This window comes from Narcine bancroftii, chromosome 3 (genome assembly GCF_036971445.1).
Source record: "Narcine bancroftii isolate sNarBan1 chromosome 3, sNarBan1.hap1, whole genome shotgun sequence".
Lineage (NCBI taxonomy): Eukaryota > Metazoa > Chordata > Chondrichthyes > Torpediniformes > Narcinidae > Narcine > Narcine bancroftii.
The window spans coordinates 334,484,244-334,502,397 of record NC_091471.1 but is presented as its reverse complement, the minus strand read 5'-3'; the positions used below and the strand labels follow the sequence as shown (position 1 = coordinate 334,502,397).

Here is an 18,154-nt window from a genome sequence, read left to right as displayed (position 1 = left end):
TGAGTCTAGGGCCAGTGCATAGGCAACATCACTTTCCCCGGGTTTCTGGCGTCTAGTCAGCAACTGGTGTCAAGCAAGCACCACATTGAGTGGCGCTGCATAGTAAGTAATCAGACGTTCCCGGGCTATAGCCAGAGTGGTAGCTCCTTGCGTTACAGCAAAAGGGACCTCACCCAGCAGAGGGTTCAGGTGGCCCCACTGTATCACCTCATCGACCACGTTGTTTCGAGCCATGTAGTAATCGAAACAAGCAATCCAGTGTTTGAAAATTTCACTGGCCCTCGGGGAAGACTGGTTGATTATCAGCCACTCTGGCTTGAGTGGTGCATCCATTTCTGCTAATGAAATTGAAGTGCCAGTTGATGAAGTAGACAAAGACGATGTGGTCAAACAATAATCATGTCTTTTATTAGCAGAAACTCATGGTACAATAATGAAAGACAATAGGTGCATATACAGTTATACCCAAGGGAAATGTCCTTAACAGTAGAATAATGCACAGCCAATGTTAGTACAGCAAGGCTCGCCAGAGGGGAGACAGGCAGCTGGGCAGACATTCACCACACGCTGTAATAGTGTTGCGCCAGCCACCAGGCCCCCACTTGCACTTCCTTCTTGTTTACATTTCTCTCTCTTGTATTTGTATTTTTCCTCAAGTACTTTTTTTTTTGCACTGCCAATAAATAGAAATTCTGCCTGGCCTGCAGGAAAAAAGAATCTCAGAGTGCAATGTAAAAAACCACACACAACGTTAACACTGCCTCTCTCATGGACACTCCTTGTTACTCCTTTCAAAGGTTCAGTCCAGATATTCCAATTTGACTTTCACCGTCAATGACGGAGTAAACAACAGCACCTTGGGTGTGGATTTTTGTGAACAGATCTGCCCAGTGTTGATGCCCAGCCAATAGTTACACAACCTCTCACTAGTGGTTCTCAAACTTCTTCAGTTCAAGATCCACCTGACTTCTGGCCTAATATGCCACTGCCCATTCGTGGCAATGACTGAGCAACATTTTCAAGTCAAACGCAGCTCTGTCAGAAACATATCTTTATCTAATTTAAAGTATTTTGTTTAACATTTTTAAAGACCCACATGGAAAATACGATGTGGTCCCTAACCCTAACTCCTTCCCACCCCCTCACAATAGATTTTTCTGGGTATCCTGCTTGCCCCTTCCCTGCCTCCTATTCCCCCAACTGGGGGGGAAAGGGCAGAGGCCGTGGGGGGGGGGGGGGTTCGAGAAGGCCGCGGGGGGGGGGGGGGAGGTCCGAGAAGGCCGCGGGGGGGGGGGGGGGGGGTCCGAGAAGGCCGCGGGGGGGGTCTGGGCAAGAAGGCCACTTGTGATGGGGGGCGGGCAAGAAGGCCACTCGTGATGGGGGGCGGGCAAGAAGGCCACTCTGATGGGGGGGCGGGCAAGAAGGCCACTCGTGATGGGGGGCGGGCAAGAAGGCCACTCGTGATGGGGGCGGGCAAGAAGGCTGGTTTGAGGGGTGGGGGGGGCGGGCAGAAGGCATGCATCAGTTTTGTCTCTGTCCAATACTGCATTAGCTGATCTACAATTAAAGGGCGGTTGAGGGAAAGGGAAGTGTATGCAAGTTACCTCGATGATGCGATCCTGAGCCTGTAGTCCGGAACGTTCTGCTGGAGAGTCAGGGTCAACCACACGGATGTACTGGCCACTCTTGGACTTCTCACTGTGCAGGTTAAAGCCATAACCTTTGGGGGACTTCTGCATGCAGCAGAGACGGGGACGCAGCTCCCTGCAGTTCTCGGGGTCACCCTGAAATCACAAAACACCTGGTTACAGACAGGCAGAGGGAAAGGAATATGCTGGGTAGAGCAGTACACACACCTCTTCACAGCTCTGCCCCCGACCAGCGGGAAGTGACAATCCCCTCTCCTACACAGCCATGTATGGAAGTCCGGAGGTTTAGCCCATGGTCGGGAGAGGCAGTGAGCCGCTCACTCAAGCCTGTCCAAGATATTCATCATTATCACCTCCTTTCAGTTACTCTTGAAGGTAGAGTGCAGGCAGTGTAAACACACAGGTAACACAAAGGTTGACATAAGAGGCTCTCAAATATGGGAGCAGTGTGTCAGAGGCTGGCATGGTGAATGTGAGACTGCCCTCTCCTGTTTTGGACTATTATTTTATACAGTGGTCTAGTTTGTTTTTCATAAATATGCCAGACCTATTTTTCTTTAATATTTTAATTATATTTTCACATAAGCTTGTACAGTCATATAAAGTGTCATGTCAAACAATGGCAGTTCACACTCAAATATACATATATTCATTTTCTTTATGACTGTATATACAAGCCTGTGTCTCTACCAACCACCCCCCTCCCCGACACACATAAAACAAGACTACTCAAAGTTCGACCAACAACAACAAAACTTTAACACCAGGAAAATAAATAATAAAGAAGGGGCAGGGATTGTCACAGCTCAGTGGGCAGCCTCTGGTAAGCAAAATGGCTGAAGAGATCTGCTCATTGGTTACAACTTTTCCCTTGGGCACGTAATAACATCCTGATCCAATTTTGAAAAGTTGGTCTCAACCCCACCTTCTCCAGAACCTTAAATAAAAATTCCTACTACAATCCATCAAAAGCCTTCTTTGCATCCAAGGAAACGGCCGATCCCCTGTCATTTCGAGATTGTGCCTGATGCATTACACTCAACAGTCTGCCAATATTGTCCGCTGCTCGTCTCCCCTGCACAAAGCCTGCCTGGTTCTTTGTTTAACAATTTCACACCAATCTGTTTGCCAGGGCTTTGGCTAGGATCTTATAATTTGTATTCAGAAGGGAAATTGGCCTATAAGAAGAGGGCATGTGGATCTTTGCCTTTCTTCAAAATTATCGTAACAATCGCCATTGTGAAAGATTCCGAGAGGATCCGTGTTTCCCTAGCCTGATCTATCACCTCCAATATAAAGAGGCATTAATGTTCTTAAATTCTCGATAGAACTCAGGTGGGAATCCATCCTCCCCTGTTTATATGGCATATCTATAATCAAAACCAAGGGGGTTTGGTCTGAGAGAAGCCTTGCCTTTTTCTCATCTTCCACGATCCTACCCTCCAGATGGGCTGAAGCCAGAAAAAAAATCTATTCTAGAGTAGGAGTCCTGTTATAGAGTAAAATGAATAGACCCTCTCTCTTGGATGCTTTCTCCACCATATCAAATTCAGCTCCCTCATGGGATCAGTGGTGGCTTTTGCCACCCTGGTCCTAGTTATCCATTTTGTGGATTTATCTAGCAAAGGATCCAGACAGAGATTAAAGTCTCCCCCATAAAAATATTTTCATTTCCCCTCTGCCAATCATAGGAAAATGTCCTGTATAAATTTTTCATCATCAAAGTTGGGGGCGTACACATTCATTAGGGTCCAGGATTCTGAATATATCTGACAGTGAACCATAACGAATCTTCCCATTTTGTCTGTATTCACCTTCTGCACCTGTACTGGAACACTCTTCCCCACTAGAATCACCACTCCCCTTGGCTTTGAGCCAAACGAGGAGCATACAACCTGACCCACCCACCCCCTTTTCAGCTTTTGATGATCCCACTCAGTTAAATCCATCTCTTGAAGGAAGGCCACATCTATCCCCTTTTTTTAAAAAAAAAAGTGTGCCAAGACTCTTTTCTGCTTCACCAGACCATTTAAACAGTTGACATTAAAAGTAGCATTCTTAGCCATTACCCCCAGGTTCCTCCCCTAAATGCTTCCCCCTTCACCGCCACCACCCCTCCTGCACTCCCAATCTCTTATCATCTACCCTTTGCTCCACTCCATCGAACCACGAAAATAACTAGGTCAGGAACAAGAACAAAGACAAAAACCCAAATGACTAACCAAAAAAAAAATGCAAGAAACATTCACAGCCATACCTTCCCATAACCCCCTATAACTCTCCCAACATAACCTTTGCCCCATGTCATCCTCCCCTACTCTGTTGCCAACCTTCTTCAGTTGTCAACACCCCCCTCCCCCCAGTAACAGGTTGTGCCGCCATCACCCATTTACTCTTCTCTCTGACTCCTGTGCTCCCCAAGAAAAGCTGTAATTATAATTTCTTGTCTGCTTGGCATAACTTCAGACTTTTTTTTCCAATTCAAATGCCAAGATATCATTACAGTCCATAACACATCTGTACATCCCTGTGGGCTAAATTCACAATGTAATAAAAACCACTATAGGCTGATCCCCAGTTGGGCTTTACTTCTTCTTTGTGCTCCCCAATGTGGGCAGACCTTCGGTGAAATGCCGTGCCTTCTCTGGACCTGCAATAAATTTTCTTTCACTTCCTGGTAATATCACCTTCAGAGTGGCCAGATGTCTCAGCATACATTCGTATCCCTTTTTAGCTTGATCAGTTTCTTGGCTGGCTCAAAGGCCTTTCTGGCCTTCAAAAGTGCCACGCTAAGGTTCGGGTAGAAGATTTTATTTCCCTCTACCTCTAAGGGGGACCCTCTCTTCTTTGCACCTGTCGTCGTCACTCCTAATATTCTCTATCTGCTTGATAATGCAACAACCTTACAAGGACAGAACGCAGCCTCTGCTTGGGGCCTGGTCTTGGGAAAAGGGATCTATGAGTCCTTTCTATCTCAATTTTTTTTCTCCGAATATACCCTTGCTCAACACCTCTGGGATCCAGGTCTGGAAAAAAAACACACACACTGGGTTTTGCCTTTCAATACCTTCCCTTAGCCCCTCTATTTTAATGTTATTTCACCTGCTGTAGTTCTCAAGGGCCAAATATTCTCTCTTTCATTCAGCAGAATCTCCAATTTATTAATCTTACCATGTGTAGTCTTCATTTTTACCCAACCTTTCCTCCACTTCAGCCACCCTAACCATCAGCCCTACCCTTGTCCAGCTTCTCCCCCCCCCCCCCCCCCAATATCTTGGGCTCTCTTCTCAAAAGCCTGGAAGAGCCTGTCTTCCATTTGGCCCAGCGTGTCCATTACATCACGCAGGGAGGGCTCTGAGCCCCCCTGCTTTGTTTTGTTTTGACAGAACTTTTTTTTAAAAGCCCACAGCCCGATGGAGCCTTCCTCCTCCACTGCCTTCATCCTCTTCAGAGCTCCTGGACCCGTCGCTGCTGCTGCTGTCTCTTCTTGTCCATTGTTGGACTCGAAGGTTGCCGCACTCGACCTGACGCCGCTCACTGTTGTATCGCCCACTGCACAACTTGGCTCCGAACCCACCACTGGAGCCAAGGTGAGTACTGACCTCCCATTCGATACCAGAGTCGACCCTGGTTCTTCTTGGGTTCTTCTCTGTTTGGGCCAGCCCACTCCCCGCACTCTTCTGGGTCAATGCCCCACGACCGGTACAGACGTCGACCAACCCAGGCCTCACACATACCACAAAGGCACCTGACCTGGTATTCCTGCTGTGGGAGGGGATGCCCCAAGCTTCTTCCCACTTCCAGGGGCTTTGAAAAGGCTTTCTTTGTGTACTTGCCAGGCGGCATCACGGTCTTCACCCAAGTCTTGTCCTCCCTGCTGGGTTGGTCATTCAGCTTAAGCTGCAGCTCCCTCCTTGGGACTCAGGGGGCCCCCACCATTTTCCTCACCACAAGGCATTTCTTGCTGTGTCTCTCGTTTCGACAGAGATTATTTTGTGCTTTTACTTGCGAATTTGCTCTTCTTAGTCATTGTTATAGGCTTCTTCCCACGTCCTTTGATATTTTGGAAATTTAGTTGAGGTTTTTACCCTATTTATTCTTGACAATCCAGGAACTCTAGGATCCCACCTCCTCCTACTCTCTCCACAACACGTGATCTCCTGCCAGATCCATCTTCTGAAAGGCTTGTTGAGTCGATTCATGGACTCACTAACCTCATGTCACTTCAGTAGGATGGTTAAGGCCACGTTTCACGGAGAGTGTGCAAGGGTGCAGTCCTGCTCATGTGCTTGAAGGGGTTACTCCAAGTTCTGGCTGGATTTCAGCTCCATGCTCCTGATCTTTGGGTACCCAGTATAGACAACACTTTCCAGGCTCTAATATTTCCTAATTTCAAATCGTGTCATCTTCAAGGAAACGTGGGGGATGATACGATTTGAAATTAGGAAATACTAGAACCTGGAAAGTGTCGTCTATATTTTGATTCAAAGAAAATTATAATTGTGAACTTTGTTTGGAAGAAAGGCTCATAAAATTTCTTTGAAAGAACTCAACTTGTTAAAAGCAAAGAGACATTCTCACTGTCACAATAGAATATTCCAAACCAGTTTAAAAAAATCTGTGAATTGCACTGTTTAAAATTGAGCTAAAGTCTTGGAAGACACCCGTGACCTTTGAAAGATAAGATACAGTTCTGGTTTGCAGAATCTGGCAGGAAGCCCAGAATGTGTTATTATCAACAACTAGAGATAAGAAAGCTTGTATGCAGAACTACACAGACAATTCCGAACAATCCTCTTAAAAGGACCAAGATACAAAATTTGTTTACAATTCCCAGAAACCAAGATAAGCCAGGAGAAGACAGGCTGCAGTGTCAAGAACCCAAGATGGATAAGAAGAAGTTTCATTGGGCTAAAGACCTCGAGCAAACAGCTCCTCTCAACTGTTTGGTTGTGAGTTGAGCCAGCAAGGCAGACCGACAACACTTGACAAGAGGTTGGAGCCAACCACCAAGCAAGAAGACTCCAATAAGGCACTGCAGACTTCATTAGCTGACTTAAAGGTTAGTGGAACTGGAACAGATGAATGTATGTTACAAAGTCCTATTAGTGCTGTATCAAGCAAAATGGAGACTCAATCAGCTGTATCTTAAAGTTCAGATTTGAATCTTAATGATAATATTTCCAAGGTTATGAGTGCAGAAAGATCTTCAAAGGCATCTAGGATCCCCATTAGTAGCCAAGTCTGTTTGTGTCTTAGCATGCATAGCTGATATGCTTGAAGCTCACAAAGCTGTACTTGCTTGAGATGCCTTTGAAGATCTTCCTGAACTCATAACCTTGGAAATACCATCAACAAGATGGCATCGAGGCACTTACACCAAATCATCTCACTTCTTAATTTCAGAAAGAAGAAGTTTATGTAAGTCACAGATGGAAACAAGTGCAGTTTATTGTTGATTTATTTTGGAAAAGATGGATTAAAGAAAATCTTCCATTATTCTTCTTTGGCTTGGCTTCGCGGACGAAGATTTATGGAGGGGGTAAAAAGTCCACGTCAGCTGCAGGCTCGTTTGTGGCTGACAAGTCCGATGCGGGACAGGCAGACACGATTGCAGCGGTTGCAAGGGAAAATTGGTTGGTTGGGGTTGGGTGTTGGGTTTTTCCTCCTTTGCCTTTTGTCAGTGAGGTGGGCTCTGCGGTCTTCTTCAAAGGAGGTTGCTGCCCGCCAAACTGTGAGGCGCCAAGATGCACGGTTTGAGGCGTTATCAGCCCACTGGCGGTGGTCAATGTGGCAGGCACCAAGAGATTTCTTTAGGCAGTCCTTGTACCTTTTCTTTGGTGCACCTCTGTCACGGTGGCCAGTGGAGAGCTCGCCATATAACACGATCTTGGGAAGGCGATGGTCCTCCATTCTGGAGACGTGACCCATCCAGCGCAGCTGGATCTTCAGCAGCGTGGACTCGATGCTGTCGACCTCTGCCATCTCGAGTACTTCGACGTTAGGGGTGTAAGCGCTCCAATGGATGTTGAGGATGGAGCGGAGACAACGCTGGTGGAAGCGTTCTAGGAGCCGTAGGTGGTGCCGGTAGAGGACCCATGATTCGGAGCCGAACAGGAGTGTGGGTATGACAACGGCTCTGTATACGCTTATCTTTGTGAGGTTTTTCAGTTGGTTGTTTTTCCAGACTCTTTTGTGTAGTCTTCCAAAGGCGCTATTTGCCTTGGCGAGTCTGTTGTCTATCTCATTGTCGATCCTTGCATCTGATGAAATGGTGCAGCCGAGATAGGTAAACTGGTTGACCGTTTTGAGTTTTGTGTGCCCGATGGAGATGTGGGGGGGCTGGTAGTCATGGTGGGGAGCTGGCTGATGGAGGACCTCAGTTTTCTTCAGGCTGACTTCCAGGCCAAACATTTTGGCAGTTTCCGCAAAGCAGGACGTCAAGCGCTGAAGAGCTGGCTCTGAATGGGCAACTAAAGCGGCATCATCTGCAAGAGTAGTTCACGGACAAGTTTCTCTTGTGTCTTGGTGTGAGCTTGCAGGCGCCTCAGATTGAAGAGACTGCCATCCGTGCGGTACCGGATGTAAACAGCGTCTACATTCCATTATTACAAGAGTTAAAAATGGTCTAAAGTTAAACGCAATTTTGTACGTGGACAATTCTGCACCAAGAAATTTTGGTTGCTGGGGAAAAAAAAAATCATGGATATAGTTGCAGACAAGAAAAGTTTCGCTTGGCAAGTGTGGATTAATAACAAGCCTGGTTACTTAAATCTACCTGTTACTAAAATCTGTCTTTTACAAGAAGCAGAAAGTTTTGATTTCTTATCTTATACTTACCATATTTACTTTTGTATCTGTAATAGTAATTATCATATATTAGCCATTAATGCCTATTATAATAATTAGGGGCCTGAATGTAAAGGTTAAAACCTTTGTTTGTAGTGTTACCGTAGCGACTATGACATGTATATCGTAATATCTGTGAAGACCAAGAGCTTGCACCTCATTCTTTGACGACTATGAAGGGAACACGAGCTCGAGATTTTTCTTTGAAAATGTCTCATTTTTTCTTGTATATCCCTTTAAAGTTTAATATTGCTATATTTTTAAATACAGTATATGCTTCGCTTGTTCTTCATTATGAAAATCTTAATGTAAAGTTATGCAAAATGTTTATCAGTTTTATCAATGAATTAAAGCTACATCAAGCTGCATCTACAAAGTTTAGTTCATTGAATTAATAAGATAGTAATTCAGCATATCCCCACGTTTCCTTGAAGATGACAGGATTTGAAATTAGAAAATACTAGAACCTGGAAAGCGTCGTCCATATCCAGTACTGAGGAGGGAGTGTCAGTCGACCTCGTCGGTCTGGTACTGGACCTGGCCAAGCAGCAGGCAGTCGAGGATTCCGATTTGGCCAATTGCCTGCTCCTCTTCTGAGGACACCTGTGTACTCCGTGTGTCCCTGTGTGCTCACGGGCAGTTTGCAGAGTCTCCAGCAACAGATGGCTCTCCAAGGTATCAACAGAGAAAATCATGTTTCAATTTTTAAATTTGTTTTAAACCTGAATTGTAGACTAATGTAGTACCTGTAACTTTTGAATGATGAATAATAAAGAGGTGCTATTAATTTACCAGCAAAAAGGCAAAAAAGTTGCCATAATGGCGAGGCAGAGAGCGGCGCAGTGAAAGCCCAAACCTAGTCACAGGCAATCCAGTAATCAGCTGGTCTGTTGTCTGACATGTCACACGCCTCCACACAATCTGCCCCACCCATCCCACTGATGGACATCTTGCCTCGTCTGCAGGGGTGGGTGGAGGGATTGATTCTGCCCTCCCACACTTCGGGATGGTCCATCCAATGTCTTCCAAGGATGGAGTCAAAGTGAGGCCAGAGGGGATGGTGGGGGGGCGGGGGGAAAGAATGATGCAGCACAGAGATGTTCCCATTGACTCCCCTGGTCTGCCCCGACCTTCCCAACCAGGTACATCTGCCTGTATTAGGTCTGCATGATTGGAACAGTCTGGGCCACCATCAATGACGACCGTCTCGGCTGCGAAATTCTTAGAAACACTTCTTCCAACAGGCACTGACTAACCTTGATATGGCTCTCTTCCAATCCTGCCTCTCTGGGTGATGAGGCTCTAGATGGGCCTTGAGTGAACATACTTGTCACAGTGGCCATGGTTTTGGCATTTCCATTCTCCAATTCAGTCCTCTCAGTCAGGCATTCTGCGAGACCTCAGAATTCAGAGCTGAAGAAGGAGATTGGGGCTTCCACCGTCCTATAGTTTTTGAATCTCCTGACTATTCTCAACAAAGCAATTCTGAGTAATGCAGAGATATCATCTCACCATCTCCACCTTCTCAGAAGGGCCACAAAGTGCTGACCTCATCAGCAAAACCATGTCCCATGAATGAAGTTAAATAAAATCCTCCTATCCAACACTGGGAGGAGGACAGGTCCATAACAGAATCTAAACGATCTCATGTTACTCAGGCTGCTGGTTGAATTGATGAAGGGCAGGATATCAATGAGCAGCAAAGCTAATCCCTGCCACCATTGTTTCTTTCCTCATTCCTTTCATTCCCACTCACCTTTCAAATACTTACTTTTACATTGATCCTTTAAACCCACCAAGAGTCCTTCACAAGGAAACTCCACAACTAACCCATCAGGAAGTTATGCAGTCTCTGCTTCACCCAATTAAAAAAAGCAGTACCATTTCAGTAAGCACATTAAAGTGTTTTGCTTCCTCTGTTTGGCAGGGAGACTGCGAAAAATCATTACCTTGTGGTGAACCGTGCCACTCCATTATCAAACTGGCGTCCGTAGTTGCGGGCCCTTGCAGGATCAGGAGTTCTTAGTGGCTGGGGAACACAAAGAACTATGGGAGGCTCACAACTTCAGAGGTCAGGTGATTGTGATAGCGCGCCAACTGTAATTATTGAAACTCCTGCAAAGATTCCATTAAACAGTTCTGTTGGTTCTTTCTTCATTGCACCACTCGCTACATCGGTGACCTAAACGGTCCAAACAATCTATCGATGTTCAGAATGCCGTTGCGCTCAAAATTCCAGTATTTTGGACCTCTCAGCCTCAGGTCTGGTTCGAGCAGGTCGAGGCCCAGTTCCATCTACTCCAAATTACTACTGGCACGGCAAAGTACTACTTGTCATTGCATCGCTGGACCAAGACACCATGGGGTTTATTGTCAATTTCTTAAATCACCCTCCAGTCAACAACGGTCCAAACAATCTATCGATGTTCAGAATGCCGTTGCGCTCAAAATTCCAGTATTTTGGACCTCTCAGCCTCAGGTCTGGTTTGAGCAGGTCGAGGCCCAGTTCCATCTACTCCAAATTACTACTGGCACGGCAAAGTACTACTTGTCATTGAATCGCTGGACCAAGACACCGTGGGGTTTATTGTCAATTTCTTAAACCTTCAGCAAAGAACATGAACCCTGCCCACTCCGGATAGTGATGTGGCATCAGACTCGACCAAGCAATGGTGCTATTACCATCAGCAATGGCGAGCTGCAGTCTGCTGCTGCCAACTACCCCACACCCCACCCGCATCTGGAAAATACCAAGGCCGGCTATTTGTAGTGGCCGGCCAAAAGAACAGCCTTCTTTTCCTCTGGGATCGACACTCAGGCCGTCGGTTCTTGGTGAACACTAGATTGGAGGTTAGCGTGTTTCCCTCCTCTGGCCCAGACACATGCTCAGGAAAGAAGGGCCCTCCTCTGACGGCTGTCAGCAACAACAGTCTGACATACAGACAATTCTATTCAATTTTGGCTCATTATGTTTCAGCTGGTCCTTCGCCATTGCTGATGTATCACAGCTACTCCAGGGGAGCTGATTTTTTTGTAACCACACACCCTTCTAAGGTCGCTGCCTAGCTAATTAGAAGAATTGAGTCCCTTGCCTTGCACCCCGCGCGCGGCGTGGCTCACACCGACTCAGTGATGCTCTCGGACAATTAATACACCAGAATACTAGTGGAATTCCCCAACATTATTACTTTGCAGTTCTCGACAGCCCAACCAAAACATGGAGTACAGCACCACATTCCGACTCATGGACGTCCCCTACATGCTCAAGGGCGCAGGTTAACTCCAGGTAAATTGCAATTGGCTAACGATCAATTCTGACACAGAGAAAATGGAGATTGTTCACTGCTCCAATGGCCCTTGGACATCACTGCTGCATGTGGTACCTAAGGCGTCTGGAGAGTGGAGACCTTGTGGGTCTTTTGGCATCTGAACGACATCACTGTGGCATATTGCTACCCAGTTCCCCACATACAGGATTTCTCTGCAATCCTTCACAGCACTAAGATTTTCTCCAAAATCAACCTGGTGTGTGGGTACCATCAGATCCCAGTTCACCCAGATGACATTCCAAAGATTGCCTTGATTATCCCATTTGGGCAAATTGAATTCTTCTGTACGCCTTCCAGTTTAAAAAAACACAGCCCAAACTTTTCAATGCCTAAAGGACACAGTTACCCAGGGCCAGATTTCATATTTGTTTATTTGGACGACATCCTCATCTCCAGCCACTCATGGCTAACCACAGGTTAGGGATCAACCTGGCCAAATGCCAGTTGGCCTCATCGATTTCTTCGGCTACCACATCGGTGAGCATGGAGCAGTTCCACTACCTTCCAAGGTAGAGGCTGTTAGCAAATTTCCAAGACCCTCTGCCTGCAAGAGTTTGTTGACATGATAAACTTTTACCATCATTTTGAGCCAGCTGCAGCCAAAGTTATGCAACCACTTTTCAAACTGTTGTCTGGACATCACAAGGAACTGAAATGGAATGACCCAGCCGCATTCGAGCCACTATGATTGTGCACTCAAGGGTTGACGTGCCAACAACTTTGACAGTGGATGTGTCAGGCAGGATCCTGGAGCAGCTCATCAACGGCATCTGGAAACCCCTAGCTCTCTTTAGTCATCATTTGAGACCACTGGAGCTTTTGACAGCGAGCTCATTTCCTTCTACTTGGCAACACGGCATTTTCACTATTTCCTAGCAGCTCGAGGGTTCACGGTCTACACTGATCACAAGCTGTTCACTTTTGCCTTTGCTAAGATGTCAGATCCATGGTCGACATGACAACTGTCCTACATTTCAGGGTTTAGGACTACAATAAAACACATCGCCAGGAAGAATAATCTAGTCGCTGACACGCTATTCTGTACCACCATCACATCCCTCCATTCGCCTGCTCCTGGTTTAGACTGCACAGCTTTCGCAGCAACTTAGCAGTAAGATGAAGAGATAGTCGCATTGGGACTGAAGTTGGAGGACAGGCACTTTGGTCCAGCAAATGCCTCCCTACTTTGCGACGTATCCACCGACCAACTGGAGCCCTGCTGCAAGGTGACATTGAGGTTTGACGCCATACACAGATTGGCTCACCCTTTCATTAGGATGACAAGGCTCATGGTGGGCAAATTCATGTGGCACAATATGTGCAAGCAAATCAACGCTTAGGCAAGGACATGCATCCAGTGCCAGACCTCAAAAGTTCAAAAGGAAAGTGAAAAAAACAAATGCTGGAGAAACTCAGCAGGTCAAACGGTGCCTTTAGTAGCAAAGGTGAAGATACATCACCAATGTTTTGGGCTTGAGCCCTTCATCGAGGTTTGGTGGAACATAAGAGATCTTCACTGTTGCTACATAATGGCACTGTGACTTGCTGAGTTTCTCCAGCATTTGTTTTTTCAAAAGTTCGTAAGTTCAGTGCCACACCAAAGCCCCACTACTGGTTTTTGCACCCATGCAGCGCAAATTTGATCACATCCACTTGGATATCGTCGGCCCATTGTCCCTGTCCAAGAGCACTACTCACCTCTTCACAATAGGAGAGGTTCACGAAATGGCTAGAGGTTGTTCCGCTTACCCGACACCTCTGCCTCAGCTTGTGTGAGAGCCCTCATCATCAAATGGATAGTGCATTTCGGATTACCCATGCCCATCTCCTCTGACAGATGAGCTCAGTTTATGTCTGGGTTATGGTCCACAATTGCACAGTTGCTGGGCATGCAACTGCAATGGTCGGTGGCCTATCACCCCTAGACCAATGGCATAGTGTAACTTTTTCACTGTCATATAAAAACTGCTCTCATGGCACATCTTAAGAGACTGGATAGAATGCATGAACTGCCTTGGGTACTTTTAGATATCCGTACCGCTCTGAAGGAATATCTAGCTACACCCTCCGTAGAATTGGTTTAGAGCCTCCCCTAATGGTCCCAAGGGATTTCATTTCCAGCAGCATGTGGCCAGCAGGAATCTCCCACTTTGGTTCTCACATGCTAAGGGAGAAGGTGAGTACACTGGCGTCTATCCCGGCCACCCAGCATGGATCTACAAATTCATACATTCCGCCTGAATTCAAGGACTGCCTTGATGTATTCCTGTACAGGGATGCACTGTTGCAATGGCCATATGAAGGTCCTTTCAAGGCAGTTCTAGCCATATAGGTGAGACTGTGGTGTCATTGCCAAACTCTTTGGGGCGGGGGGGGGGGGTAATGTTATGTGGCGAACCGCACCACTCCATTATCAAACTGTCGTCCGTAGTCACAGGCCACCGCAGGATCAGGGGTTCCCAGAGGCTGGGGGGCACAAAGAAATCTGGGAGGTGCATGACTTAAGAGGTCAGGTGACTGGGATAGTGTGCCATCTGTAATTATATAAACTCCTGTGAAGATTCCATTAAATAGTTTTGTTGGTTCAGCTCACAGATAACTTCTGTTGTGCTTTATTCATTGCGCCATTCGCTACAACCTATCAGATTAGCACCAACGGTCACCTAAGAGCTATAACCCAACCACATCTCAATCTGTGAGCTCAACCAATTGCTACCTTCAGGCAGAAGATATAGAAGCCTGAAAAATCACCACCTCTAGGTTCAAGAACAGTTTCTGTCCAAAGGCCATCAGGCCCTTGTTACATTAATTAGGGATAGCTCCAACACCACAAATGAACTCTGCACTTTTGCAAAGTTTCGGGTTTTTTTTTTGCACGAGGATGACTGCTGTGAGCAAGAATTGTGTTGCACATGTTCAATGTATATGACCTGAAACTCATTATCACTCGAGGAATTTAATGAGCTTCAATAGAAACATTAGCTCATTTACAACAATGCTGCTCTTTGCACCCACTCACATCAGGAGTTTTTAATCTGCCCTGTAAAATGGGGTTAACCAGGCAATTTTCACAGTTAGCACCACATTCACAGGGCAGTATGAAAGGGTCTGACAAGGTTAGGCACGTCAGAAATCAACCAGGTCCCTGACCTACCTCAAAGGTAGTCAGGGAACCCATTAAAATTTACCTAGGTCATGTCCTCCCATGGCTTGAAAGCTAAAATGGCTGACCCAATTACTCCTGTGACATCAGGCCAGGAGTTGAACAATTCTGCAGCAGGGAGCTCCTGTATCAAGGCTGATTCCATTCCCACCCAAACTTCACCCATAGAGAGTCCATCAGTGATTGGAACCATGAGCTGACTGCAGATTGAATTAAAGGCAGCTGTTTGGTATGTTAAGAGGTTTCTTTATAACTGAACTAAAAACCAGAAAATCATGGATACAGTCAGGTCAGGCAGCCTTTGTGGAAAGAGATACCAACAATGTTTCAGAATGAAGACTCTCTGTCAGAATGAACAGATTTAGACCCAAAACATTAACTCCGTAACCATATTACGTGGACAACAGAGCAGACACACCCTGCATTCCACCCCAACATGTCTATCTGTGGCGACCAGCAAATTGGAGGAGGAACACCAACTTGTATTCTGTCTGGGCACTCACCACCCAGACAGCATTAACACAGACCTCCAATTTCTGTTACTCCCCCCTCCCCAGAGTCTCTCTTTCTCGATCTCTCAGGCTCCTTTCCTCTAGGTCCCTGCCTCTTCCATCCCTCTCAATCAAAGAGCTATCCTCCCTCCCTATTGCTTTTCTCCTTATCCTCCCAGAAATCCACCCATGACCTCTTACCTGTTAGCTTATGCTCCTCCCTCTGCCTCTTCCTTCCTCCTTTCCTCACCTTTTAGGCCAGACATCTGTTCAGCCACCAGCACAACAGGTTAGATTCATGGTGAAGACCACAAAGCAGAAACATGACTAAACTGAGGCTGCCGGTTCAAAATCCAGACTCCTTCCCAAACACCATCCCAGGAGTGTACATTGACTGCAAGTATGCCAGGCGATCTACAAAATTGGCTCACCACCACCTTCTCAAGGACACACAGAGGTCAGCAATAATGAAAATGTAGACACTGAGCTCCAGCCCAAGACCAGCAGAATCGTGAGTCTCCTAAACCATGAGATAACCAGGTTTAAAATTGCACTGCTTATCCCAATATTACTTCCCACCACATCACTTCCTCTTCCCCCTGAATAACAACCCTCAGAAAGCACAGCATTTCCCCCAAGTTGTCCTCTTGATCATGGAGATCCACAACCTCTGCAGCATTGGCCACTGCTCTCCCTCCACCTTCACACATTCCTCCCACAAAATGTGCCCAGATCTGAAGGATCGTTGACCTGAGTCACTGTTTTTCTTTCTACAGATGCTGACTGACCTGGTGAGTGTTTCCAGCCTTTTAAATTCAAACTTTTAAATTTAGACTTACAGTACAATAACAGGCCTTTCCGGCCCATTAGGCTGCGCTGCTCAATTACATCTAATTGATCTACAACTCCCATATATTTTGAAGGGTGGGAGGAAACTGGAGCACCTGGAGGAAACCCACGCAGACATGGGAAAAATGTACAAACTCTTACGGACAGCGCCAGATCCAGGTCGCTGGTGCGGTAATAACGTTGCACTAACTATACTGCCCCTTTTGATTAAGTTTCAGGTTTCCAGCATCTGTAGGGTTGCATCTTTGAAGGGGTTGTGTTATTCACTCCGTCTGACTGGCAGCAGAGTCTGCCTGTGGCTAGGCCATGGATGACATGAGGAAATGAGTGGCCCAGGAGGCAGCAGATTTGTACACACCCTCCTCAGTGACTGTGCACCCAGCATCATTCCCTATCCAAAAATAATGGGCACCCAGATTTGACTGAACAATGTGCTAACTTCCTTGGAAACATTGCACAGGCTGGAATTCTGAGGGCTTCATCTGCAGGAGGTGCCCTGAAGATTCAGGGAAGTAAGCAGGATCCAGGATCCAGTGATAAGCAGAGCAGGAGAAATAATTGATTCGTAAAATGCACATCTCCCTTACCTCACCACCCCACACCCAAACACAGCCAGCACCACCCCTTACCTCACCACCCCACAGCCCAGACACTGCCTAGCATCGCCCCTTAGCTCATCACCCCACAGCCTGCCCAGCACCACCCCTTACCTCACCATCCCACAGCCCAGACACTGCCTAGCATCGCCCCTTAGCTCATCACTCCACAGCCTGCCCAGCACCACCCCTTACCTCACCACCCCACAGCCCAGACACTGCCTAGCATCGCCCCTTAGCTCATCACCCCACAGCCTGCCCAGCACCACCCCTTACCTCACCACCCCTTACCTCACCACCCCTTACCTCACCACCCCTTACCTCACCACCCCTTACCTCACCACCCCTTACCTCACCACCCCTTACCTCACCACCCCTTACCTCACCACCCCTTACCTCACCACCCCTTACCTCACCACCCCTTACCTCACCACCCCTTACCTCACCACCCCTTACCTCACCACCCCTTACCTCACCACCCCTTACCTCACCACCCCTTACCTCACCACCCCTTACCTCACCACCCCTTACCTCACCACCCCTTACCTCACCACCCCTTACCTCACCACCCCTTACCTCACCACCCCTTACCTCACCACCCCCACAGCCAAGACATTGCCCAGAACCCCCTCTTACCTCACCACCCCCACAGCCTAGACATTTCCTAGCATCACCCCCACAGTCCAGAACCATCCTATATCTCACCACCCCACACCCAGGTGACTTGGGATGCTGTTACACACATGCTGGAAGGACATGGTCAGTAAGTCGCTGAGTTTTACAGCACTTAAACAGGCCTTTTGGCCTAACGTCCATACTGACCAATTGTTCACACAAATTAATCGTATTTGCTTGCATTCAGCCCACATCCCTCTGAACTGGTCCTATCCATGAACTTATCTAAATGTCTTAAATATTAGAAATGACCCTGTCCAGACCAGTTCCTCTGACAGTCATTCCACATACCCACCACTTTGCTTGGGTGAAGGCCTCACCTTAAAACTACATCCACCAAGTTTCAATTCACCTACCCTGGGGGAAAAAGGTCATGACCTGACCTCAATTGATTCTCAGAATCATAGGCCAGGTAAAAGGAAGTGCCTGCTCCAAGCCAGGAAATTGGTATGTTCAGTGACAAAGTTTGAGGCCTGGCTGGAGTCACTGAAAGGATGGATGCACATCTGCAAATCACAACCCAAGTCAGAAGTTTGAAAGATGCAGGGTTTTA

The 18,154-nt window shown here is 46.9% G+C and overlaps 2 protein-coding genes across 2 annotated transcripts in view; one reads left to right on the top strand and one right to left on the bottom strand.

Moving 5' to 3' along the window:
- Positions 1-6,575, top strand: part of mycbpap (mycbp associated protein) — a 163,077-nt gene extending 156,502 nt beyond the window's left edge. The window contains exon 19 of the mRNA XM_069929379.1: positions 6,487-6,575. Coding sequence (XP_069785480.1) covers positions 6,487-6,498 — 12 coding nt within the window. The 3' untranslated portion in view covers positions 6,499-6,575. The remainder of the gene's footprint in view (positions 1-6,486) is intronic.
- The window catches only part of nherf1b (NHERF family PDZ scaffold protein 1b), a 92,734-nt gene that overhangs the window by 28,050 nt on the left and 46,530 nt on the right, over positions 1-18,154 (bottom strand). Inside the window, exon 2 of the mRNA XM_069929382.1 lies at positions 1,605-1,784. Coding sequence (XP_069785483.1) covers positions 1,605-1,784 — 180 coding nt within the window. The remainder of the gene's footprint in view (positions 1-1,604; positions 1,785-18,154) is intronic.